Source organism: Amphiprion ocellaris, chromosome 5 (assembly GCF_022539595.1).
Source record: "Amphiprion ocellaris isolate individual 3 ecotype Okinawa chromosome 5, ASM2253959v1, whole genome shotgun sequence".
Classification (NCBI taxonomy): domain Eukaryota; kingdom Metazoa; phylum Chordata; class Actinopteri; family Pomacentridae; genus Amphiprion; species Amphiprion ocellaris.
In genome coordinates this window covers 10,563,045-10,589,925 of record NC_072770.1, presented here as the reverse complement: position 1 = coordinate 10,589,925, position 26,881 = coordinate 10,563,045, and the positions used below count along the sequence as shown (strand labels likewise).

Sequence of the window (26,881 nt, the reverse complement as noted above, 5' to 3'; positions counted from 1 at the left end):
ATTCATTTTACCCACTAACTTTTCAAGCCTTCCAGGGCCTGCTGCCAAGAAGCATTCACACATCATGATGCTGCCACCACCGTGCTTCACTGTGTAATATTATGTTTGTCATGATGTGTATTTTTGCCAAATATAGCATCTAGTCTGATGACCAAAAAAGCTGAATTTTGGTTATCAGACCAAAGAACCTTCCTCCAGCTGACTTTAGATTCTCCCACGTGCCTTCTGGTGAACTCTTAAATGAGAATTATATGAGCTGCTTTCAAGAGTAGCGTTCTCTTTGCCACTCTCCCATAAAGCTTTGACTGGTGATGAACCATCAACAGTTGTATGCACAGTCTCTACCATCTTGCTAAAGCCTGTAACTCCTTCAGAGTTTCTTATTAGTCAGTTTCTTGCACGGTCACTCAGTTTTTGAGGATGACCTGCTGTCCGCTGATTTAAACTTGTGCCATATTCCTTCAATTTCTAAATGATGGATTTAACTGTAACCCAAGAGATATTAAATGACTTACAAATTTCTGTGTATCCATCTCCTGACTTGAACTTCTCAGTAACCTTTTCATATGGTTGCCAGGAGTGTTCTGTAGTCTTCATGGTGTAGTTAGAGCCAGGAGTACTGATTCATCAGTGACTGAATGCTCCACATACAGGTGTTTTTATGTTACAACCACTAAGACACATTCAGAATATCTCCATTTCACTAACTGTGGGATTTGTAGCACCAATTGACAGCGCCTGTGTTTAATTAGGTGAGTCACTTTGAAAGGTCTAAATGTGTTTTGCAAGCACTCATTTCACTTTTTTTTTAAATTATTGAAATGACTTTGTAGAATTTAGTTTACACTTTGACATGAAAAAGTCTTATCAGAAAAACCTAATGAAATTGATTAAATGTTGAAATGCAATAAAAGGTGAAAACGGCAAAAGGAGGATAATAATTTATTTATTTATTTATTTATTTGGAGCTGTATATAGTAAAGGCTTTGTATATAACTGATTTTAATAGTTCATATTCACATTTGTAGTGAGGCCAAGTTTGTAGTGTCATACTTAAGTGAGTGGGGTTGTAATCACTGATGTGTGTGCTTGAGATTGTGGTTGGTTTTTGAATTTTGACACCTCAATCATCCTGTGCTCTTTGTTGTGGACGCACATCTTGCACTAATTAAAATAAAATCTTCAGTCCTCTTTCGCTCACTCATGCACACACTCAGACGCACAGACGCTGTCAGTCTCTTCAGACCTGTGGCCTGTGTCCAGATCTGCAGTGTTTGCAAGCCAGTACCTCCTGCCATTTCAGCCCAATTAGCAGCTCCCCTCCCTGGGCAGAGACTAGCGGAAAGGGCCCCTCCCTCCCTCCAGCCTCATATCGGTGACTCTCGTGTTATGACAGCCTCTGACACTAGCCCTGTGTAATTACTGCTGTCTGAAGGAGCGAGGCAGTATGGGGTGATTTGGGGAGGGGGTAGAAAAAGGTAAATGAAGGAACACAATGGAAGGAGAGTAGAGGAAGAGGAATCAAGCAGAGATGGAGTACGGAATCAGCCGAGGACAGAAAAGGGAGATGAGACAGGAAGAAGTGAAAGAGTCGGGAGGAAGAAAAGAGCAGACGGCTGGCAGACTATCCCCTGTTGAGTTTGTTTTTGCATGCGCGGTGTGTGTATGTGTGCGTCTGCATGCGAGGGAGTGCGAGTGAGCTGATAGCTGATGACAGTATCTTGTACCGGCAGAGTGGAGTCATGCTGCCATCATTGTTGCCGCTCAGCCAGAGCCGCAAAATTACTCTGATAGAAGCTGTACAAATAATTCTCCTCAAGGTGATCCCGGAAAGGATAATCAAGGAGGGGGAATTCAGAGCCAGACCGTATTATGTGCGGCTACTCTGACAATTTATGTTCTGTGAATTTTGTGCATTCGGTGCCATTAAAGCAAGTACTGTTCATATTGTGTAGCATATCACTGAAGTGTAGTGGATAGTCAGAAATCAAGGCTAGTCTCTCATACACACATACTTCCAGGGATGATGTTGGAATGGAGTTTGTCTTGTGCCCTTCTGACTGTCATAGTCTTTCAATATGGTCAAATTAAGTGATTATTTCATGCTGTAATTTGGCCAAGAGATGCATCAGAATGCACATTTAGCCCAGAACAATCCTGATCAGCCAGCTAAAGTTTATTGTTATCATTATTTTCTTTGTAAGATTGGAAAGGTGGGGTCAGAGACAAACTTTTAGCATCAGAAGGATGAACAACTTTCACATCATGCAGTCTCTTGTAGATATTTCCAGACAAGGCCTTTCCATTGAATTGGTTGCAATAGCACAACCCTGACATTTGTTAGTGCTACCATTCCATATCTAGCTATGTTAAAACACGTAGCCCTAAATATTGCAGCTGCAAATACTAAGATTTGCTTGCCCTGCTAGAAACTTGAGCTGCTAAACATATTCTGCAAACAAACACCATTAACTAAGATCTTGCATACTGATTCAAAACACAAGACAATGAGAGTTAAAGGTTGTCCCTTGATTGATTTCACTAAAGCTTGCACACAACAGTCCAAATGAAGCTTTCTCTGGACTTCTCGATCACATCTCACAGTCTACATCATCCGCTGGAGTTGGTTCACTTACATCCAGATATGTCCAATATGTTCTAAAGGGTCTTGCCTATTTTGAATAAGGGTTCAGTGTTAAGTTTCTCTGCACGTTTGTGCTACTTTTGATTATTCTTTGCCACATTCTGTGCCAACCGTGAATACAAATCTCACACATCTATCCTAAGATCTTTACCAAATACAAAACAAAACAAAACAAACAAAAAAACGTTAACACCCACTTGGCAAAATGATTGCTCCCATGCCCCTACTATAAGCATAGAGGAAATGGTTACGATTGAGCGTATGAATCATCAACCACGCAATAGAGTTGCTCACATAAAAGCTATGTTTTCTGAAACAGAATTCATTGAGAGAGATCAATTTGATGTTTAATTCAAAGTGGGAAAATATAATCCAACAAAATGATGTTTTCTGACACATTGTAAGTTTAATTTTATAGCTGCAGCACCTACACTGTTGCATATAAACTCTTTTTTCTAAGGTATTATTAGCTTCAGAAATGCACCCTGTGAATTTAAGGAGGTAATACGTCCTCCTTTGAACCATTTCTGTGTCACCTTAGCTGTATACTTTAGGTACTTGTCTTGCTGGAATACAAATCTTTTACCAAGTGGCAGTTCTCTTGCAGACTATGTCAGACTGTCTTCCTGGATTTCTATACTTTGCTGCATTTATTTTAGCTTCTACCTGTACACACCTTCCAGGGCCTACTGCTGAAAAATATCCCCACGACATGATGCTGCCACCACCATGCTAAACAGTGGGGAAGGTGTGTTTGTGAAAATGCGTAGCATTTGGTTTCCATCAAACATAGCATCTAGTCTGATGGTCAAACAGTTTAATTTTAGTCTCATCACACCAAAGAACCTTCTTCAGGATTGACTTAGATTTATTATGAGTTTTTTTTTCATTTGTGGCATTCTTGAGAATTTAAGGAGGTACAGATTTTTCTGCTTTTTTGAATTGTTCAGCTCCGGATCCTTTCCTGTACCTATATACCTAACTAGCAGTAGCTGTTAGCCGACATATGCAGATGCTTTTTCTGTTTTTTTACGTTTGATTTTTCTTTCAAATCAGGCTTGCCAATTAAATCAGTTGTCAAAGCCAACTTTAATCAACAGAGTTTTAGCTGAAGCCAAACCTTTCCTTTCGAATAAAGACCTTGTGAAGGTCGATTATTTTTATTAATTCTAAGGCCCCCTCAATTTGGAACCCAGATATACCACATGGTTTGATTTGTCTGATGTTTTGCAGTACTTTGAGTGGAAGTTTTGCTACGTTCAAACGTTACGTAAATAAACCGACCTGACCTTTCTTCGTATTATGTCACTCTTACCTCCCTCCTCTCTCCCATTCAGCCTCCCTCCTTGTTTTTTATTCTTTGCTTTTTGTAATAACTCTTAAAAAAAGAAAGAAAAAAGCAGTGCAATTACTCTTATTTGTAGCAGCAGTATCTTGACAACGCAGCCATATATCTCCACGAATGAAAATGAAAGGGGTGAAGTGGAGCATATCTACACAAAAGAGAAAATGGCCGAGGGTGAGGGGGAAAAAAATAGACGTAATCAGGCTAAATCACGTCAGCTTCATCTGCAATTACCTGCTGTTGCTATGTTACGACCAAACAAAAATCACTGCCTCCCATTAGCCGTAATCACTCCCATACGCAGCATAGTTCTATGGATGGCTATTGTCAAGCCCAGAACAAAATAATTGGAGTTTAAAAGAGGAAAAAAAAAGGCTGATTTACTTTTGGTGACAAGAACTTTGACAGTGACTGTGAATGGCATAGATATAATCTGAATTTTATGAACTTTAGGTTCATTAGCGCCACCTACTGGGCTGGAGTGTTCATCAGTGTTACCGGTGTGCCACAAATTAGGGAACTGAGAAAGATGCGATCAAATGCATTAATTTATTTAACGCGTTATTTAGTATGTAATTAATTAATTGAAATTAACGTGCTAAAGTCCGATCCCTAATATATACATATATATAATACATACATACATATGTGTGTGTGTGTGTGTGTATATATATATATATATATATATATATATATATACATATATAAAATATCTTATGAAGCTGAAAGGAATCAGTGCATAGTATCTGAAAAGACTTGTGAGAGTTAGTCTAAAAATCTGTGAATTTGAACCGCTACTTACAGTAGATGTTTAGGGGGTGCACATGCTACAGCGGGTTAATTGCTAAAGGAAATAAAATAAAGACATATTTTATTTCACTACTGGCCAATGCTCTGAACGATTTGAGATATTGAAAACGCATCAAGAAAAAGGGCTTGCTTTCAATTTAATGACAAAAAGGAATGTGACATTTTGAATCGTGTTGACACTGAATGGATTCAAGGCAGAGTGAAACATATTTTTGCAGTTTTAGAAAGTTGTTTGTTTTTTTCTTCTAGCTAACCAATCACTGGAAAGACACAGCAAATGATTGAATCTTCAGAAGTAAGCACAATGAAAATTAAAGTCATTCTGTCGCTGGTCATTTGACAGTAATTGAACCAGTGCTTGTTCCATCACCCTGATTTATCCAAATAATATCTGTTATAAGTCTGCATTGGAGAGTTCTGCTTTATTAGTTTTATGTCTTTGCTTGTCGTATCCATCCAGCTCATTTGAATGGAACCACTCTGAGACCAAATGAACTGAAGTGAAAAACCGATTTCCAAATGAAGTGGCTGAATAAAACCGCGCTGAACCAAACCGTGCATGTTTGCTCTGTCTGAATGCTTGTACATAAATTAAGTCAATGAGAGTTAGGGACTGTAGAATGGCAAATACGGTATTCAAGGACTCTACTTTGCCAAGGTTTCATAAATACTATCTTCATAGGTAAATGCAACCAACACTAACTTGAACTGTGGTCTCCAGTGTCAGAATTTCCATGAAGCTCCAACTAAGTCTGCTGCTTCTTCTTTCTTTACTACTGGAACCACATGCTTTTTGGTATTAGCCTGCATCATTTGATCAATTTTACCTGTTTTATTCCTTCTGTTGACAGTCCCATACCTTCAGGCCCGGTTAGCTCCCCACCCAGTCAGTTAGTTGTTCCGATCTGTGGGTAAATGTAACTTTAGGCCTGTTGTATTTTTGTGCTATCTGATCCCACAGATGATCACACCAGAGTCCGACTGCAGCTGTTGGATGGAGACCCCCACTCCGACTACATCAATGCCAATTATATCGACGTAAGTTCACACACACATTTGTCATTTTATGCTTATGATGGACCTCAATTCCCAAGCTCCTAAACCAACCGAACTGTAACCCTAATGCAAAGTCTTTACTCTGCAACAGCCATTTGAAGAGTTGAAAATCAGGAAAAAGTCCCAGATGTAAAACTGAAACTGATATTTTCAAAAGACTGAAACACAATAATACACATACAGACACATGAATGCAGTGAAAATGTACCTATTGGTGTCAGGGAAAAACACAATAACTCAACAACAAATGTTCCTTCGAACAAAAGCACGGAATCCCAACCTGCCTGCTCCCTGACAGCTGCTTTGAAAAGGTCTTTGATAGCATAAACATGCAAAAACATACACATAAATTTAAATACGATGGCAACTACCTAATCTATATACAAAGTTCTTGGGTAAATCTTGTGAATGTAAGATCAAACAGTAGATCACGCACTCTTTTGCTCTAAAATTCTACATTTAGACACTTGAACGTGCAGTCAAATGCATAAACATAAGCATTAGCTAAATTCCCTGAATTGAAATATCACAAAACATATGCATGAGTGCAGAAATACAAAAATCCGTGTACAATCAGTGTTTTCAGCATCAAATACAGCCATCTGAGTCGCATGTCTTTGGGAAAAAAACATACTTTTGATGCTGGTAAAATCATAACCTTCTTTAATTTCCATCACCTTCCCACTGTTTATCCCTTTCCTCACCTATCCATCCATCCATCCATCTATTTATTTCGTCCTCTTCTCCCCTCTGCCCAGCAGGAATTTCGCTTCACTCTGATTTAATCTCCTACTTGCAGCTTACTGTTGTAATGTTAGTCTTAATGAATTTGGTAGAAAATGCTTGTTTTCAATCTGTTTCCACTGACTGGATTTTTTTTTTTTAAATGAAAAAAAAAACAGGGAGGAGAGGAGAGGGATTGGCAAATAATTAAAACGATGCCAACACATCCCCTCAGTTGAATATAATGCTTACAGAGTGATCTTAATGGCAATATGATAGTGATAAATGCTTTCATTTCAACAAGGTTATCTGTCTTATAGGGAACTGTGGGGGGAACAAAAAGGGGATAATCGTTGGTTGGAGGCTCGTCACTTTTCATGCATCCCATGGAGGGGGAATATCAAAATCCTATTTTTTTATTTGATGTTTATTTGGAAATCAACCTTGAGTTATCCATCTGGGAACAGTGGAGAGTTTGAAGAGGGGAAGAAATTAGAAGAGAAAGAGAGAAATGCAAGAGGAGGAAGGAGAGGAGAAACTGACAGATAGATGGGAGGAGTGAGAGGAAGATGAAGAAACAAAAGGATGTAAAGAGTAAGAAAGAGAAACGGGAATCGATTAAAATTGATTCCAAAAAAAGTAAGTGAGAGGAACCACTTTGGGAGTAAAGGGGTGGACTTTCAAAACAAAGAAGAATTGAGAGAAGAAGTGATGGAAGAGGGAGGAAAAGATGGATTAAAAAGTCAGACAGAAACAGAAATCAAAGTGAAAGAGGAAAGAGAAGAGACAAATTGCAAACAGGAATGTAATGATGAAGGAATAAGATTTGAATTTAGCAGCTGATGGAGGAGAAGGAAGGAAGGAAGGAGGGATGGAGGTGTTTTATTTGACTGAAGGGACTCATTGTCATGCATGTTGTTTATGAATTGCACTTTTAATCTTTCACCTATCCAGGGAGACAGAGGGAAAAAAAAGATAACCTAGAGAGAAAAATGACATTTAAAAAAGCAAGCAAAGTAGTAGTTAAAAAAAGAGACAATGAGGATTTTGAACCGAGACAACAAAGAGCATAAGAGAGAAGAGGATGGAGATGACAAAAGTGTGCAGATATTTATGCTTTTTTTTCTGTCTCGCAGGGGTACCATAGACCCAGACATTACATCGCCACACAAGGTAATTAAACGGACGTGATAAGTGTGTGTGAGAAGCTCATGTGTGTGTGTTTGTGTGTGTGTGCAGCAGCCACCTGGTAAATGTCGTCCTTTTGGACTGGAAGGCTATTACCACAACCTCCTAAATCTAAACTGCCGTATAAAATCCCCCTGACAAATTTAAGACCCCATTACCTCAAACCCCCAAACTACTATCCGGGATTGATGGCATGTGAGCACGTGTGTGTTTCCCCCGTTCATGTGTGCAGGTTTTATGCGTGTGTGACATTTTTACGTGACATTGGAATGAGCGTGTGCATACATACACACACCTATGTCCATATGCTGTGTTTGTGAGTATCAAAATGTTTGCATTTGTGATTTATATATATGTGTGTGTGTCTTTTAGGGCCCATGCAGGAGACGGTCAGGGATTTTTGGAGGATGGTCTGGCAGGAGAACTCGGCCTCTATCGTCATGGTTACGAACCTTGTGGAAGTGGGAAGGGTGAGTTCGTCACCTAAGCAATTACGAAATATGTACAAGTGTGTATCCTAGCTTTGTCTCCTCATTTCCAATTGTTTGCTATCATAGAGAAAAATCAAAACATGCAGTCTGGACCAACTCAGACTAAAAAATAAAAAAATCCTGATAAAATTTTGTTTTGTTGCTCCCAATCCAGTCCGATATCATCAATATCTGCTGATACTTGCTACCATTTTCCTAAAAAATAGACATTTAAAGTATTCAAAATTAGCTACAGGACCTGGTTGCACCACCAGGTGAAGTGTCTAATTGTTAAATAAAGCTTTGTTGGAGTTTAGGCAGTAAAGAAGCACAGAGACAAAGACTTCTATGAGGCTCACTGCCCTCCTCATTCTACCGAACAAATGCTACCTTAAATTGGGAGACATTGTCCCCAGTGAAACATCTTTTCTTCGTGGCTGTTCTCAAATTTCGGTGTGACGGTGTAGAAAACCACACTTAAGATGGATAAATGTATATGTACAGGTTGAGCTAAATGGTGTTATGTACATCATAAATGGTAAATACAGCCTTATTTTCATTTTTAAAATGATAACACTGCCAAATCAAACTGGCTTATGAATTGTTTTCCATCCGATTTTCCAGGGAAGTGGAATTGTAGGTCTGGCTAATTGTGGTGGCACATAGAGACAACACTTAACTTCCCTTGTATAATTATACTATTAATATTAGTTTAACCGATGCTGTCTAATAAGAGCAGTCGTGTAATAGGTGTGTAGTAGGTTAAGAGAGTAACATTCTTTGATTTCTTCACATTTGTTTTGTTGGCTAAATTCTGACCTGAAAGAAAATGTTTTTTTTAATTTTTTTTTTTTTTTTTTTTTTACCAAACCATGTCATGTAGAAATGATATTGAACAATAGTATAATTTTGAATTAATTTTCTATGCTGATGAGTCCCTGCTGTGACAAAGAAAGAAATACCAACCCATTCTGACCAGTTTCTAGGATTTACATACCCGATAAACCACCAGCAGCCTGTAAGAAAACTGACTTAATTAGCACTAACGTGTCAATAGCAGTAAATCAAACAAGAAACAGCAACATAACAGGGATAATAGCCTGTTGATGAGCTTTAATTCCTTTATCCAGGTGGATAATCTGTGTCATCACATCTGGCTCTACATGGATTCTCTGTAGCCAGAGCTTGTGAATTTCTGCATGGTGATTTCAAATCAATATTTTCCCATTATTGAATAATGAATGTCTATCAAGCAGCCATTTATAATGCAGGACAAGCGATACAATCCTTCATGTGGCTCATCTATTATATTATTCATGGTGATCATCTTGACCTCGCCTTCATCCCCGTCTGTTAATGCCTATTGGGTGATAATGACCGGCATGTAATACATATTTAAACACATTATGGGAATGTAAATTGTCTTTTTCCAGGTGAAGTGTGTGCGTTACTGGCCTGATGAGACGGAGGTGTACGGAGACATCAAGGTGACCCTGATAGAGACCGAACCGTTGGCGGAATATGTCATACGGACGTTCACCGTCCAAAAGGTAACAAAATGATGCAGCTGTTGTAGTCTTTGTCTGAGATTTCACCACAGACTCTCAACTGCATATTAATATGTTGTGAATCAGTCTAAGAGAATATTTCCCACAAGGCTTCTGATGGGATTTGAACACTCCCACGGTCTCTGGCTGCGCATTTACCCTCGTTGTTGCATATTACTTATCGCTTCAATATTTTGTAAACCCCAAAACTTGGATTACCATTACAGCCCAATGTGTGACTGGGGATTTGAGGCGAGTGAGCAGTGTTACTTGTTTGTTTCTTGTTGTTTAAGAGGAGACTTGGAAGCATAATCGCGGCCCTTGTAATCAGGCAGGGCGGATTTGCGAGGAGAAAAGATGAGTGAAAGTGGAGGAATTTACTGACATTGTTGTGATGCTATTCTCCAAGGCTCTGCACAGTGAATGGGAAAAAAAAAAACAAAAAAACTGCAGAAATGCACATCGCAGCAAGAGACAAAGCCTCTGATCCAAATCCTTGATTTTCTGAACTATTTTGTCTTGTCTCCCATGTTCTATGACTTTTCTTCACTTTGTTTTATCCATTGTTGTTGTTTTCTTCTTTTTTCCCTGTATTTTCTACTTTCTTATTTGGTTGTCTGTTTGCAAAGCACTATTGAAAACAACGTCTGCACTTAAAACTGGCTTAAATGAATATTAAAACTGGGAGTCGAGGGCAGGGCTGCACAGTGACTTGGTGGTTAGCACTTTTGCCTTGCAGCTAGAAGATCCCTGGTTCATGTCTCAGCCTTGCATGAAGTTTCCATTTCCGTTTTGCATTTTTTCTTGTACTTTCTACACCTCGCTTTCTCTCTTTTCCCATCCATCCTATATTTCCTTCCCCCTTCACTCATGCTAAAATCAGCTTATGAAAACAAGTCTTCAAGTCCTCCCTGTCAGCTTGTTTAGCAAGCCATTAATCCATAGCACCTCTGTGCATGTGTGTGTGTGTGTGTGTGCAAAAGTAGCCTAAAAATTTCAAAGCAAAGCTGATTTTAAAATGCCTGTCATTTTCCAGAGTGCCTTAATACTTACACACACCCAACATGCGCACTCTGTGATTCAAAATTCTGCATCTTTAAACAGCAGCAGCTTCTGTGACTGTGTCAGTGCGAAAAACAAAGAGAAGTAGAGATGCAGAGTATACAGGTTCTGCGTGACAATTAAATAGTTCCAATTGCAGTGAATAATGAGAGTAGGGTCTTCATGAAAAGGTTTATTAACAGCACATCCAAGGAGATTAACTGGGGAAGAGAGGGTAGCAGTGTGAGGCTCAAAGAAAGAGCGAATCTGTGCAAGTGTCCGAGAAAGAGGCATAGAGAAAAAAAACAGGCAGATCACAAAAGGTAGTTTGAGTGTCAGAATCCATCAGAGTAGCTGTGGATGAGAGAGGCACTGAGGGTGTGCGGGTATAAAGCGTTTCTGCTCAGCAGCATAAAAAGTATTCATTTCAAAGTGTTCATTTTAGCTGTGAAAGTTGAATTTCTGCTAAACACGCGCTATAAACGGAGTGGATTGCAGCATTAGTTTCACCGCGTCCTCTCTTGACTGTGCAGTGCTTTGAGGTTAACAGAAGCAGGCTTGTAGTCACATGTGTAGCTGGAGTGGAGGAGAATTTCTAAAGAATCCGCACTAAGCACATTCCCTTAGTATAACCCAGCAAGAAACTGTGATAGGGCTTAGTCACCTAATGGACCACATCTAAAAACAGTGGGAGGGTAATCTATGGTAGTCAGATCTGGAGAAACCAAACAATTGCACGCCACGGCGGACACCGAACTCTACATGACAACGCTCAGCAGTGTACACAAGTGAACGGGCCAACAAACAGCTTTGAGGACCAGCACATAAGCATATTAGACAGATAGGACAGATGGTTGGAGAGAGGTGCAAAGCAGACTGTTTACTCCATGCAAAACTGTAGAAACCGTCCCTGAACCGAGAGGGAGGGTTAAAAACACCACTCATCTACTGTTTACACAGCAAAACAACCCCATCACATCCCTGACTGCCGAGATTGGTCCACATTTCTAGGCCTTACTGGTGGGTGTGATTGGCTCATGGGAAAAATACTTGTATAATTTCCTACAAATCGTTTAAGTGAAGGAGCTGCAACATCTTCCAACCTGGATGATTGATGTGAACCTTCACGCATAAAGGGTTGTGCAAAACCTGGTGGGCATCCAGGCAAGTGTGGCCCTGTAGCAGGCGTTGAAAATGAAAATAGCACAGCGGAACAAGAAGAATGCAATGAGGGTTTGTAATGCTGAGACGATGAAATACAGACCAGGAAGGTCTAGTTTGAGAAGTGCAATGCCCTACTTTAACTGGAATAAAGGCTTCTCAAGCAGGAACCAACTTTTTAACCACTACAGTTTTCCATCTTCTGCATTGTTTGGATAAGATAAAAGAAACACGTTAAAGCTAATTCAAATAGTTTTCAGACAAGCATCCATTTTTCTATCACTGTGATACTTGATTGTTTCCTATTTTACATCAAAATTCATCTCTTAAGGACTCAACACTACTTTTGTAGTTATATTGATGCACTTTTTGCTACATGGTCAGTAAAGGAACTTGTTAAACTAAGTCTGTTTTGTCACTTTTGTACTTTTCATTATTTGCCACTCATCCTTTCTTTTCAATTTTGTCACCTTGACATTTATCTGCAAGTTTTTTAGGTCTTCAGCTAAACTTCTAATGGTTTGGAATCTTGGAGAAAAATATATTTTTACCTTTTTAACGAGGCAATATAGTGTTTTTTCCAACCCGATCTCCACAAAATTACATTCCTATACAACTAAACTGCAGTATCTACTGTGTTGTGATATAAATTGATGTTTGCTTGATTACATTTATGTTTAATATGTCAAATACACATTTCTAATCAACATATCTTTTCCGTTTATTTCATAGCTTTACCGTTGCTCCTTTTCAGCCAACCAATCACATATTAGATATTGCAGGACTTGTCACCCTGACAACCCAGGACATAAAGGAGAAGCTTAAAATATGCTGTAAAAGGCATGTATATGAACCCAAACTGTGATTTTTCCAAACCCAAAGTAGGTTTTTTTTGCATCTACCTTTTTGCCAAGCTTCTAACATGTAAAAGTGTCAAAGCATTGTGAGGTTTTCCTAAACCTAAGCAGAAAATGAATTAAAACCGAAAGTAAACAATATCAGAAAATGAAACTGTATTCTAAGACAGCTTCTGATGAAATGTGGATTTGGGTCTTCTGGTTGAAAGTCCAGTCATTCATTTTTATTACTAACAAGCCTGTGTTATGGCTGCTAAATAGGACTTTGTCGCTCTTTCAAACTGGCTTCCTTTTCCACCATGTCTACATTAAGTTCAACACAAAACTGTTCTCTTCAAAATGTATTTAAGAAAACAGTTTGGCTGCAAGGGACATACTTTTATGGAAACGGGGTTATGTTTTTTATGTGCCTGATGACAAATCATGTGCAGAATAAGCAGTCAACACCACAGCTGAACATTTCATCCTTGACACTACAGTGTACCAACAGTATCAATACAAATTCAGACAGCCAAGGTTTCATACCTAATAATTCTGACAAACCAGTCCTTTGCCTATCATTATGCTTGTAGAGTAGTTTTACAGTGTTTGGGCAGAGTTGTAGGTTTGCAAATGAGCTTAAGCTGCAGATCCATTGATTCTAGAGGCAACAAAGGTGAAGAGTTACATCTTAGTCAGTTTCAGGTAGAATGGGATTATTTTAATGGATGAAAAACTTTGGATTTGAATCAAGGGCTGAAGGAAGACTTTATATGGACAAAATCTCCCAACTGTGGGTTGAACTTGTGTTTGAGGAGCCAAAACTCAATAACTAGATGCTCAGAGGTTTAGCTTTTAGCTGAGGTAAGTTCTGCATTTTGTCAGAGTGACCTTAAAGAAGATGCTCAGCTCACAAGTTGTTCCAGGAACCCAAGAGGATAATAGCATTAAAACATACTGAATAATTGCTGCAATGAAGGTAGTCGGATCTGAGTCTGTATTTATAATAGAACCTAGGATTTCCTGAAACAGTGACAGCTTTACTGCTAAAACAATGCAAATTTTCTGCTAAGAAAAGCAGCACGTGGACCTAAAGGAGGTTAAATGCTTTAAACCATCCAGGCCTCAGCTTTGTTGCACCATCGTCTATTGATTTAGAGAAGTAATTTCAACATCACAGGAGAGCAAATCAATAGGAAGTCGAGTTATCAAATCACCTTGTGGTTTTTTGGGTTTTATTTCTCTCCGCCCTCCCTTCCTCTCGTCTCTCCCTCTCTTTGTATATCATTGTTTCCCTCCTCAATCTTGTCCTTCCTTCTTTTTCTTTATCATTTCTGTCTTTCCCCACACAACTGGTTTTCCTCTTTTGCTCAGTATATCTCTCATTCCTTTCGCCACCCTCTCCCTTGACCTCTGCTCTTTCCCACTCAGGCTCGGTTTCTTGACCTTTCCCCTCTTTTTTGTCTCCTCCCTATGTTATCCCTGCTTCTCAGGTTATCCTTGGGCACTCGGCCACAAAGAATAATTCCACACAACCTTGTCTACACCACAGCTGCAATAGAACTGACGATGCAATAACAAAATTTCCCTCTCAGTACTATTCTTAGAGAATAAACTGAACTGAGGACGATGTGGTGTTCTCCACTTAAGCCTCATTTGGTTTAGAACAATGCGATGGAATCGATTGATTTGAATAATTAAAGCAGAAGTATGTGGTATTGCGGGGAGAAATTTCACTGCAGGAAAGCTGGAGAAAGGGTCAAAAGGGCAGGAAATTTCTAGAGATGCAGCTTGATGCCAAGAGAGCAGGTCAGAATTTTAAAATTATAAACCTAAAGTGAGATCTCTGAGCCTCCAGGTTGCCTTGTGCAGGTATGTAACTACAACAAGGTGGCTGTCACAGTTATAGATTGTCAGAATATGGCTTTAGGGTAGTCCTGGAGATATAGTTTAAGGTGCATGATGCCCTAGATTCAAAGAGAACTGGCTTTTTATGTATTTTATTTCATTCAGTTACCCTTGTCGATGAAAGAACTGCTGTAATCCTTGAACACACCCACACTGGAACAAATAAAATAACACAAAAGCTTCATATACGCCATTGTTTTGCTGTTGAACTCCTTTGTGGTCTTAGTTTTTACTTACTTTCACATTATCCGGAGATGACGACACGTCAAAAGAAACATCTGCATTGTTCAACATAATGAACTGAGCATTTTGTTTAGCTAAATGAACAGCAAACCAAAGATTTCTTGTAATTTCAAGTGGAATTTAGACTGAATTCTTTTCTTTATCATTTAAGCAGGAAGTACTCCACACCACATTTTTTAAAAGGCATTATGTCTGTGTCTGGTACTTAACTGCTATCTATTAAGTATCAGAATGTCATCTTTAGTTTCTTAATAGCCCCACTGTTAGACAGGAAAGTATTTACCAGCTCTAGAAAATACATCATTAAAATGTCAAGATGCTATCACTTGGGAGAGCCACAATGGATGCCCATTGCCATTTCATTTTCCTGCAGCCTCCATTGTTATGCACCAAACTGTCTTTTCCTGTATCTCTTTGGAAGAAGTGCTGCAGTAAGTGGTGTGCTGTCCAATTTATTTATTATCTTCTCTATGGCCAGCAGTGCCTTGCTTCTACTGTAAAAAAAGTAAAAATAAAGTTTTTTGGTACATCATAAAATGATACTTTTCTCCAAAACTTTGTTTAATTAAAACACATTCCATTTGCAGTTTTATTTCAGTTGTGAGAAAAGACAATTCCGATGCTTTTTCTTACAGCCAAGTGCTACAGAGAGGAGCAGTTTAGATGACTGCTGGATATCCTCCTTGTAAATTGGGCAGCTGAAGTGAACTGTGGCATTTCTTCCTGTAAGTCTTTCCCAAAAGGGCCATCATGAGATTTGTGAAATCAATTAATCTTTTCTGTGGAGCCAAAATGGCCTTCAGTTGCCTCAAATCTCCCCTGTAAATTAGGCAAATGAGCCACGATAAGTCTTCCTGCCTCTCATTCCCAGAAGTGGCCCCAAAGTGCCATCTTGACATCCTCGAGATTGATTTATTTTCCGTCTGAAGCCAAAGAGGCATCAAGGCCCCTATATTCCTGAAATCCCTGCTGTAATTTAGGGTCCTGAACCGTGATATGTCTTCTTGTCAGTCTTCCCCACAAGAGCTATGAAAAGGGTTGAAATATTCCCGCATTTGTCATCATCAAGAGACGAAATGGACACCACTTTTCATGAAGAGGCAGGACCCTTTCTGTTCCTAGAGCTGCCATTATAAAATATGCAGTTTAGCCTAACATCTCTCCCTGTGCATGTTTTGTTTTCATTGTTTTTTTTCTAGAAGGGCCATCACGAGATCCGCGAACTCCGTCAGTTTCACTTCACCAGCTGGCCCGACCACGGCGTTCCCTGTTACGCCACAGGACTGCTGGGCTTCATAAGACAGGTCAAGTTCCTCAACCCTCCGGACGCCGGACCCATTGTGGCGCACTGCAGGTGAGAGCACAAGACACACAGGACACCGAGGCTTTTGTTCAGAACATAAACTTTAATTCCCTGATGCTGTTGGTCGGTGTCTGCACAGACAAGACGAGACAAGGACAAACAAACACAGCCACTCGGTTGTATAGCTCCTGGGTCTCGCCTTTCACAGGGAGAGGCTTCGGGTTTGGGGTTTTGCAGCAACAGTGTTACATGGAGGATATAGACAAACAAAACATGTGTCCTTTTTTCGTTTTAGTGTCATACAAGGTTGACTTTCATCTTTATATATGTTATTTTTTTTATATTATGGCAGAAATTATTATTGGCTTAACAGCTTTAAAATCAATTCATAGATTCGTCATTACACTCACACATGAATAGCATTTATGCATTACCTCAAAATCTCTCCAAAAACTGTATAATATTCTTTAAAACATACAAGAAACTTCGGTGATATACTAGATAGTCTCCACATATAGCTTTGTCAAGTTGCTTTGCAGTATTCCCTTTAAGTTGGTGCATAGAGGATATAAATAAACACAACAAAAATGTATTTTTTTTTTGTTTTTGTGCCATAAAATGATGACTTTCATGTTAATATGTATCTTATTTTTTAGTTATTGTACAGATTATTATTGGCTTAACAGCTTTAAAATCAGTTCATAGTGTTGCACCGCCTCAAAATCTTTCCTAAAAATGTACATTAGTCTTGAAAATATATACAAAAATACTCAGCGATTCATACAACACAACCTCCTAAGCACACATATCCTCAGAGAAGTTACTTTTGAAGTATTTCCTTTAAGTTGATGGAGCTATGTTACATGGAGGATTGAGACAAACACAACAGCAGTGTCCTTTTTACGTTTTTGTGTCATAAAAAGATGACTTTCATGGTAATATGTATCCTATTATTTAAAGATTATTATTGGCTTAACGGCTTTAAAATCAATTGTCATCACACTTGCATGTAAATAACCTCAAAATATTTCCTAAAACTGTATATTATTTTTTAAAGCAGACAAAAATACTCAATGATAGGCGCAACTGAAGCTTCTAAGTACACTGCCTCCATGTATACCTTAGACAAGTCTCTTTACAGTGTTTCCTTTAAGTCAAGGCGACTATAACCTGGGAGTCCGCAGATCAGAAAATATCCATGAGTCATTTTTATTATTGTCTTATGGGCTGTTTCAAAAGGCTCTGACCAACAACCAGGTTTACTGTTTGCTGTCGGAAGTCTCCAAAACCTAAGATTTACAGTAAACCACCATCACACCATCACCAAGCATCTAAAATGAACAAATAACACCCCCAATCCAGTGGTGATACGGAATAATCATGCTTCTCCGGAATCATATGGAACATTTTTTTTCCGATCATAAACGAAAAACCTCCTTTGTTTCGCTGTCGGCCTTTCTTTTCCTTTCCCCGTTTTCTCTGTTACCCTCCTTCTTTCCGAGATAAGACAAAAGCACTGCAGGTTATCAGCAACAATATGATCACAAACACACACCAGTGTCCATAAATTAGATCGATGGTGTTAACCTTTAAAAAATAGACAACAGAAGAAAGAAATTCACCTCTCGCCCCGTTTCATCCCACCACCACCACCACCTCCAGGAAACAAAAAAAAAAAAACAACCCAAAAACAATGACAGTGTAAAGATCCCCATGGCGACAGTATATTTAACCTCCATGTTCTGTTCTTTGTGGCATGTAGAGTTCAAGTTGGAGGCCAAGTTGTTAGCAAGCACAAGCTTTGAAAGGTCAGCATTCTGACTAGCTATGAAAAAAAAAGGTTTGGAGTACGATCCTCATCTTGTCATGAGCATTTATAATTAATGTATTCCATTTAGTGATGCACCTCAGTGAGACGCTTTGAATAGGAGGCCTCAGTGGGGTGAATGATTGATGGTGACAAAGAACCCTCATTCAGTCACTACACCTTTTAACACATGTTGCTTATACTCTGTCAAAAGCTATAGTAGTTTATTTCTATTGAATTGCTACAGATTGCATATCCTTTTTTTTATCACTGTGAAGAATTTTCTCAAGCAACTAAGTTTATTTGTTTAGTTTTTCTATTAGCAGCTTTAAAAAAAAAAATCTGAGTAGTGTTTGAAAATCAAAATCTCAGTCTCTCACATTCAAGATTTTGAAAAAAAATAATATTTTTGCATATTTATAATAACATGCTGGAGCAAATGGGACACATTTTTATAATAGTAAAGCTTCTAATCATAACAGCTGATTAAAGTCAATGAAAGTTTATGATCTTAGTGAAAAATGGTTTTGCAACCAAAAGTGTCACCACTGGTCATATTCTAGCTGTCAAAAGATGTTTGACAAGAAAAATTAGTAGTTTGAAAAACTGTCTAGGAGGCAGCTCTGACAATTCAACAACCAACTGTTGCTGTAGAGTAAGTTACTTTGAAGAATTCCATTTGCAAATACTGGTTGTTTGTCAGTTCCTTCCAAAATTATCCATAGAAAAGTTAATAAAATAACGTCTTTGTATTATCTCATCTCCTCCTAAAGGTTGTTGCCTCTTTAAAGAAAAACATTTTTTTTTATGAGTACGGAAACCAAAGAAACACGCCCAACTTTAAGAACAATGTCTGTTTCCTTTTAAAATACATATATTTTTTGAATAGCAATACTATATGTACTCAGGAAGTCTGCTTAAGAAGCAAAACACATTTAGAGAGTAATCAAATGATGCCTAACCCCAGCTTTGTTATTATAAAATTAAATGTAAAATCTTGAAAAAAGGCATTTTTTGGGAATCAAAGTTGTTTTGAGCGATACGTATTTATTACTTAAGCTTGAGATGAACTATATTCTCTTATTTTAATGTTGCTCTGACTTTAACTGCAGCATAAATGATAGATATCATTTACAAAAATAATTCAATTTTTGCAAAAATAATTCACAATTGATGGGCCTATAGGACACAAGTTATAACTTGACTTCATTATTACTGATATTTAAATTTCTGACACATAAAAAAGCAATGCTAATGTTTAGCCAACTATAGCTAAGAGTTTCAACCCAGCTAGCTAGCTAGTGCTACAGCAAGCTAATAGAGCACAACATGAATAAAATAAATTAAATAAATGTAAGTTTAAGATGACGTAAGCCAGTTAACCTTTTAGACAGATGCATTTTATTTTTTATGTTGTTGTTACTTAGCTGTTATGTACCTGGATGTGATCATAATTTATTTGGAATTTAACATTCAAAAAGCTAGAGTTTTAAAAATAATTCATGTCCATTGGGGAGCTCCTTTTTTAAACATTTGCACATCTCACAGATTGTTTTTTTGGATGTTTTTTGTGTCATTTTTTGTTCAAATTAATGGATGTGGTGTATCTGAACATGGCACATTCTTCAAATTCCCACACTCCTGGGCTTCAGATCCTCTTTGTGATCAAATTAAATCAGAAAACTCTAAACACAAACGGCGGCTGGAAGGAGCAGGAAGGTGAGCGGGTGCATAATCGGACAGCTCGAGTAAAAGTATGTGGACGGGCGGGCAGGAAGTTATGGCAGTCACTTCCAATTTCCGGGGGCACTCTGACGCTATTGGCCTGTGTCATGAGGCTTTCAAACGTGCACACACACACACACACACACTGGTAGAGGCCCAGCAGTATTCTGGTCTCAACATTAATCACAGAGGTTGACAGGTAATCTGCCGAGGCGCTCCCTCCTTTTCTCTCTCTCTATCTCCCCTTCCCTCTTCCTCTTATCTCCCCTTTTCCTCTCCTTCTGTTTCCCTCGCTCTCTAGCTGTCTCTGCAAACTGTCAGAGGGATTGCATCGTGAAAGATCGGTTTGTGCACTCCCTCCACACCTCATCCCCGGCTCCATCCCTCCATCCTCTCCTCCCTTGATCTGTCCCCTGTGACGACCACTTCTTCTTCTTCTTCTTCTTCTTCTTCTTCCTCCAACCTCCTCCCGCCATCCTTCCTCCTCTTCTCCCTCGTTCGTTCGGTCCAGCCATCCATCTGTTGGCGCTGCCTCTCCATCCGTCTCTCCCCTGCAGGCTCAGGATGTGTCGTCTTAACACCTGACATGGGGTATTAAAGCCTCTACATGTTGGAGTGTGTGTGCGTGAGAGTGATAAAGAGGGTGATGGAGACTGACTCCACCCTCAAACTAAATTCCACATGTATTTCAAGGCGTCGCCAAGCCCACCGGTTTCATTTCTGGCAGACAATTACTGAACTCCTAAGGTTGCTCGGTGGATCTCAGGACCTATACAGCAATGAGACGTGATGTGGAATGCTTAATAACGTGCTGAAGCAGTTTCCTGTGACATTTTTCCTCACTGTGGGCTCATTTTTTCACTGCAATATAGACTCCTGCACCTCTATTTGAACAGCACAACCATAGCTTAATGTGTAAAGAACTCAAACATACATTTTGCACAGTTATAATGCCATAAATCATTTAAAAAAGGTTGCATTTCTTTACAAAAATGAAAAATAAATGAATAAATAAAACTGGAATCCATGCATAAAGCATCTCCCCAACTATCCACGAATGTTAATGATGTTTAGGGGGAAAAAAATGAATGGTGATTCCACGTACTATCACTACTTCCAATACGAATTTGCTTGCATAGTTGTCTCTGTGTACACCGATGCAATTCTCTCAAAGAGTCCCTGAATTTTTGTTACGTGACTGTTGGTCACAGCTGAGGCATTAGAGGCTTCATAGTTTTGCAGTTCAACGCAGAATCTTTCCGTTGTTACATAACTTGGTAACAGAATTTTGTTTTATTGGCAAGTCTTTAAATGTGATAAAGTATATTTGATGAGAAATTGTGATTTTAAGCTGAGATTTGGTTAATTTTCCTAAGAAAACTACATGTCACACATGATCAGTTCAAGGACTGCTGGAAACTTGAGGATCTGATTATATTTTCTATTTTTATAGCTTTTTGCTCTGAAAATTACTGGAATTATCATTATTATTATTATTATTATTATTATTATTATTATTATTATTATTATTATTATTATTATTATTATTATTATTATTATTATTATTATTATTACATTTTTATGTATTTTTATTTTTTAAGATAACATACCCTCCTACACCAGTGATGGATGTTAGGGTTCAGATGTTTACCAGTAATTCCAATCAGCTTTAAACTAACTGTGTCCAGCCACTGTGGAGCTAAAATGTGATTTTTATTTATTTTATTTTATTTTATTTATTTATTTATTTATTTATTTATTTATTTATTTATTTATTTATTTATTTATTTATTTATTTATTTATTTATTTATTTATTTATTTGTCAGGATGAGGTAACACAGAGCTCAGGATTAGAGTCAGAGTTTGTTAAACTGCTTTAAGGAACAGGACCCTAGTGTTTGTCTTAGTTTAGCATAAAGACTGAAAACATGATATCCTTAAAGTTACTGTGCCTGACCAAGAAATGACCACCACAGCTCTCCTGGTAAAGGTGCAAATTGTTTAATTTGTTTTTGCAAATCAACATAAAACAGGTTTTCCGCATTAATGAACATTACAGTGGCTGGTAGGCAAATTTTACAACTTTTTAAAAGAACTTTTCACAGAGCTGGACAAGGTATTTTCCTGCACTTACAGTTTTTATGTGAAAATATATATTTCCTAAAACGTCAAATATTGTTTAATTATTTAATTTTAAGGAGCATATTTGTGACTCATGAACACAGGCCAAACTCATGGGTCTTGATAAAGATTGAAAAGCTGTAGATTTTGTTGTATTTTTGTCAATATTCTGATGGTCTTCTGCAGTGCTGGAGCAGGGAGGACAGGCTGTTTCATCGCAGTGGACATCATGTTGGACATGGCAGAGAACGAAGGGGTCGTGGACATTTTCAACTGCATCCGAGAGCTGAGGTCGCAACGAGTCAACATGGTTCAGACAGAGGTAGGCGCAAAAATACACAATATGCCTACATTTTTGAATAAACAAGACACAGATGACATTCAGTTTGGATGCACTACCATGTTTCTGCTAAAGAAAAGTTTGCTGTTTGAAAGAAACAAGAAGTTATGGATGCTTGGATTTTTCCAGTCAAGCGTGGAAACTTTTGATTGAAGTCAAACTAAATCAGTAGCAGCTACTGGTGATTGAATCGGCTGCAGAACTTAAGAAGAAATAAGAATCTCTACAGTCTTCTCATCAAAATTTGATCATCGCACATTGGCTTACACTATCTCCATCTCTAATGCATTTAGAAGTGTTTCACCAAAAGCATTATTTATTTATTTATTTTTTGGAATAAAAGTTTCATTTGGATCGTCAGCTTTCAGGATGTTATCTCTGCACTTTTGTCTGCAGTCAGAGGTGTATTAGAGGCAGGATCACAAAAAGTGAGACAGCACAGAGTGTCTCATTACTTCTTGCAGTTATATATCATCCATCCTAATTAGAATATTAATATTGAACATTTACTGAATAATAGATGACAGTAATACAAACACATACACACATATAGAGTATGCACACTCACTATGAATGCAGAATTATGTAAGTGAGGATTAATTACTTCAACTCATTTGAAGTATTTATAGAGTCATAGACCAATCCACACCAACAAGTCGACTAAAAAAGTTCCATTTCCTGAGTGTTATCGTCCAATGTCCCCAAAACATTCAGCATTTAGTCCCTAAGTTCAGTCTCTTTGTGAGCTGAGGGCTTGGGTTACTCACTATTCTTTCCAGAGTGTCATAATTTGTTCTAATTTTGTACTATCAATCATTTTTAAAGAGTCTGCATCTCCGAATGTTGGGTGTTTCATTTTGGAACAGAAGTGTTCATTTCTTCTCTAAGCTACCTTAAGCCAACCTAATCCATCCCACCTCTGCATTCCATTTGTGCGACTGATGAAAACCTTGCATATCCAAAAAGTCAACTTTTTTCCAGGAATAAAGAAAAACTGCCTCATTTTCAGACTGACAGCTCGAGCTCCGAGTATGAAATTGACTTTTGAATCGGTTTTAGAGCTGCGAGGTTGGGAAAAGTTACCCGGGGCATCACGGCGAGTCTTTTCGTATGACAGCGGTGGAATGAAGGCTGGTTTTGTGTGTGTGTGTGTGTGTGTGTGTGTGTGTGCGCACGCTCACCTGTGTGTTTTTATGCCTCTTGAAACCAAGCTAAATGCATCCTGCCCTGCCTTTTGAATATGTGTGGGAGCAATTTGTGTCAGCGTCGAAGCCGCTTGATGCTATTATAATCCTGCTCCGCACAACACAAAGCAATTAATCTTTTAAAAGGCACAGGGGGAAAGAAGTGTGTGTATCAGTGAGTGCTTGTGCGGGTTATTGTGTGCGTACATGTGTGTCTTTGCATGCAAGTGTGTGTCACTAGAGTTGGTAATGGCCAGGAAAGGTCATTTCAGTGATGCTTTTAAACTCCCCTCTTCGCTCCAAGGGCAACAATTAACATTCGACGGAGACAAAGAGAGAGACGGAGAGATAAAGTGAGAAGCAAATTGAAAAAGCAAGAGGCAGCAGACAAACACAAGTGTGAGAGGAAATCAGAGACAGAGGAATAAAAAAAGCGACCCAACACTGGAAAAAAAATGACAGGAACAATAGGCAAAGGATAGAGGTAAATTAACATGCGCAGTGGCTGCTGTAACTCATCGCAGCTGATGCTTTTAGCAGCAGGCTAGTAGGTTGGAGCACAAAGAATGATCCGGAGCACCGAAACACACCGCATGGCCAACCACTGTGCCGTTTTAATTCACTTTCAGGCTGCCACGAGAGCCCGAGCATACAAATAATGTATTTGCACGCACAAAGCAAACAGGAATTGTGCTCACAGTGGAATGTTTGCGTTTGTTGTTGACTTGAAAAGACCAGAGATGCAGCCCGGCACAACTGCATCTCCTGTTCCTGAGGTGTCTTAGTCAAGTCCAAGGGGCCACATGCAGAATTAAAACTGAACGTCTGCACAGAAAATAACTTCAGATTTCCTTTTGATCAGCTGCTTTCCCTCATGTTGCAGGAGCAGTATGTGTTCGTCCACGACGCCATCTTGGAAGCGTGTCTATGTGGGAACACAGCCATACCAGTGTGTGAGTTCAGAGCCATTTACTACAACATCAGCAGGCTGGACCCACAGACGAACTCCAGCCAGATTAAAGACGAGTTCCAGGTGAACGCTCACTTCCGTTTCTGTCATTTTCAGGAACATTTGGAAGATTTATCCGAACCTTAACCTCAGTCTAACCTTATAATCCCATCCTTAACTAAAGAAAACCGAAAAAGGTGGTTCCTCTTTTGAGCATCAGCTTTTTGTTTCCTAATACAACTTTGTAGCTCTTTGTCCTCACAGGACTTACGTTTATTTATTATTTTAGTAAAGTTGAAGTAGGTTTAAACACATTCTTGTTGCATCCATCAGACTCTGAACATAGTGACCCCTCGAGTCCGTCCAGAAGACTGCAGCGTTGGTTTGCTACCCAGAAACCACGACAAAAACCGCAGTATGGATGTCCTATCAGCAGACCGATGCCTTCCTTTCCTCATATCTGTCGATGGAGAGAGCTCCAATTACATCAACGCTGCATTAATGGACGTAAGTTTACATCTCAGAATCTGAATCTATCTTATGACAGTGATAGAATTGCTACACTTGACTGTATATAGTACTAGAAAGCTCCAATGCTGCAGAGATGCTCTGATCTATTAGTAAATGTTTGATTCATTTGGTGTTTCTAATCTCGTGCTTGCTTGTTTTTCTGGCCCACCCTAATGCTCCAGAGCCACAAACAGCCAGCAGCCTTCATTGTTACTCAGCATCCTTTGCCAAACACCATGGGCGACTTCTGGAGGCTGGTGTTCGACTACAACTGCTCCTCCATTGTAATGCTCAACGAAATGGATGCAGCACAGGTACGAGCCCACAAACATGTATTCTGCGTCTGTTTTGTTTTTCCCCACTTTCGTCTAAATCAAATAAGACCAGACGCTCAACAGCCAGGAGCCAACACTCTGACTGTAACATCACACGGTCTGATCAAGACACTCAGAGTCTGTTTTTTTTATGACTGTGAATGTGTACTGACAGAGCTAAACCCAACTGACAGCCAAGAAGGTCTTAAGTTACTTCTTTCTTTTATAAAATCATGCCTCTATTGCAAAACAAATCATAGAACACAAGAAACTAGCTGCTAAATTATTCAGCAGTGTCGAAACTTACAGAAATCTTCCCAAATCTAAAATGCTAGATGAATAATCAATACACACTTTTGCCATCAACAGCATTTAAAATAACTGCCAGGAAACTTTTCCCAAAGTTGACAGACTGAACCAGCTGCTATACTTAGACAACATTTATTTCAAATCATGGATTGTAGTGAACTGATAACAGTCAACAACCCCATAGTCCGTCTAAGTTTAAGGGTTTGCTCATGTTCTACTGCTGCAACCAGACAGTTATTTCACTACATGTATGCTCATGTACCCACTCTGCTAAACCGAGGCCTCCCAGTCTTTTGTGGGAACCACCAAGCTAGCAAAGACTAGACCTCCGCAGAAATATTGTGGAGTTGGGGGTCAGACAATGCTAAAAGTGTACAATGGAATTTTTTTCCCAATGATGCCAAGAAAGTAAATAAAAAAATATTACTCACTCCAGTTTAAATTTTATCTAAGCATGTAAAATTGGACATTGACAGTGATATTGATATTGCGAGTGATGGATATTAGTGATTACATCAGATGAAGGATGTTTTGTTTTGTTTTTTTTGTTTTTTTTTCTTCTGTTGTTAATGGCTGACTCCAGAGCTACACTTCAGCCAAATATGTGGTGAGGATGGACAGCAAAGGGATGCACTACTAATAGGCAGAGGGTCGATGCTGAGCTTTAATTCCCAGCTTTAAAATTAAAAATAAAAACTGACAGGAAGCTAATCTGAATGACCATCATTCCTAATCCTTAGACCTTCACTGCCTGAGGGTGATGGTGTTGGTAGTCGGGGCTGGATGAGCGATCAATTCTTGTCACATCTCATTTTTGTGGGTCGCACCTTTTAACCACCTATGAGCACAGTAATCAACACAGTCTAGAAAAAGTCACTTCATCCCACCCACCCTTGTTGATTGTAAATGTAACGCAAATTCTGAGCTTAAGTGTCTCAAAAATTGATAAAATCTGGCTCATTTTAGAGTGTATTCCACATGTAGGAGTAACTTTTTCATCAAACTGATATTTACTTAAACTTGAAAGAAAATGTACTTGGTGAAATAGGTCAACTTTCTTTTGTCTGACCCAGAATTGCTCTTCCCGTCTTTCTGTTTCCTATAGTTATGTATGCAGTACTGGCCGGAGAAAAGTTCGTGTTGCTACGGTCCCATTCAGGTGGAGTTCATATCAGCGGACATTGACGAGGACATCATCAACCGGATCTTCAGGATCTGCAACATGGCCAGGGTAATCACAGTTCTCATCTTTCACACAGTGCTAGCTTGGCATTTTCATTCAATGAAGAAGCAGGTTAATACAGAGTGTTGAGTGTCTCAATAAAAAACATACACTGCCATTCAAA

General features: G+C 38.8%; 1 protein-coding gene across 12 annotated transcripts in view; it reads left to right on the top strand.

The window, feature by feature from the left end:
- Positions 1-26,881, top strand: part of ptprt (protein tyrosine phosphatase receptor type T) — a 412,332-nt gene that overhangs the window by 368,318 nt on the left and 17,133 nt on the right. For 8 of the 12 annotated variants that reach the window (XM_035943147.2, XM_035943146.2, XM_035943144.2 and 5 more), the window contains 10 exons: positions 5,752-5,837; positions 7,715-7,751; positions 8,139-8,236; positions 9,670-9,786; positions 16,172-16,326; positions 22,116-22,251; positions 24,337-24,486; positions 24,736-24,909; positions 25,095-25,226; positions 26,641-26,766. In XM_035943147.2, coding sequence (XP_035799040.1) covers positions 5,752-5,837; positions 7,715-7,751; positions 8,139-8,236; positions 9,670-9,786; positions 16,172-16,326; positions 22,116-22,251; positions 24,337-24,486; positions 24,736-24,909; positions 25,095-25,226; positions 26,641-26,766 — 1,211 coding nt within the window. The remainder of the gene's footprint in view (positions 1-5,751; positions 5,838-7,714; positions 7,752-8,138; positions 8,237-9,669; positions 9,787-16,171; positions 16,327-22,115; positions 22,252-24,336; positions 24,487-24,735; positions 24,910-25,094; positions 25,227-26,640; positions 26,767-26,881) is intronic. The other 4 variants (XM_035943149.2, XM_035943148.2, XM_023298800.3 and 1 more) reach the window with 2 other exon arrangements.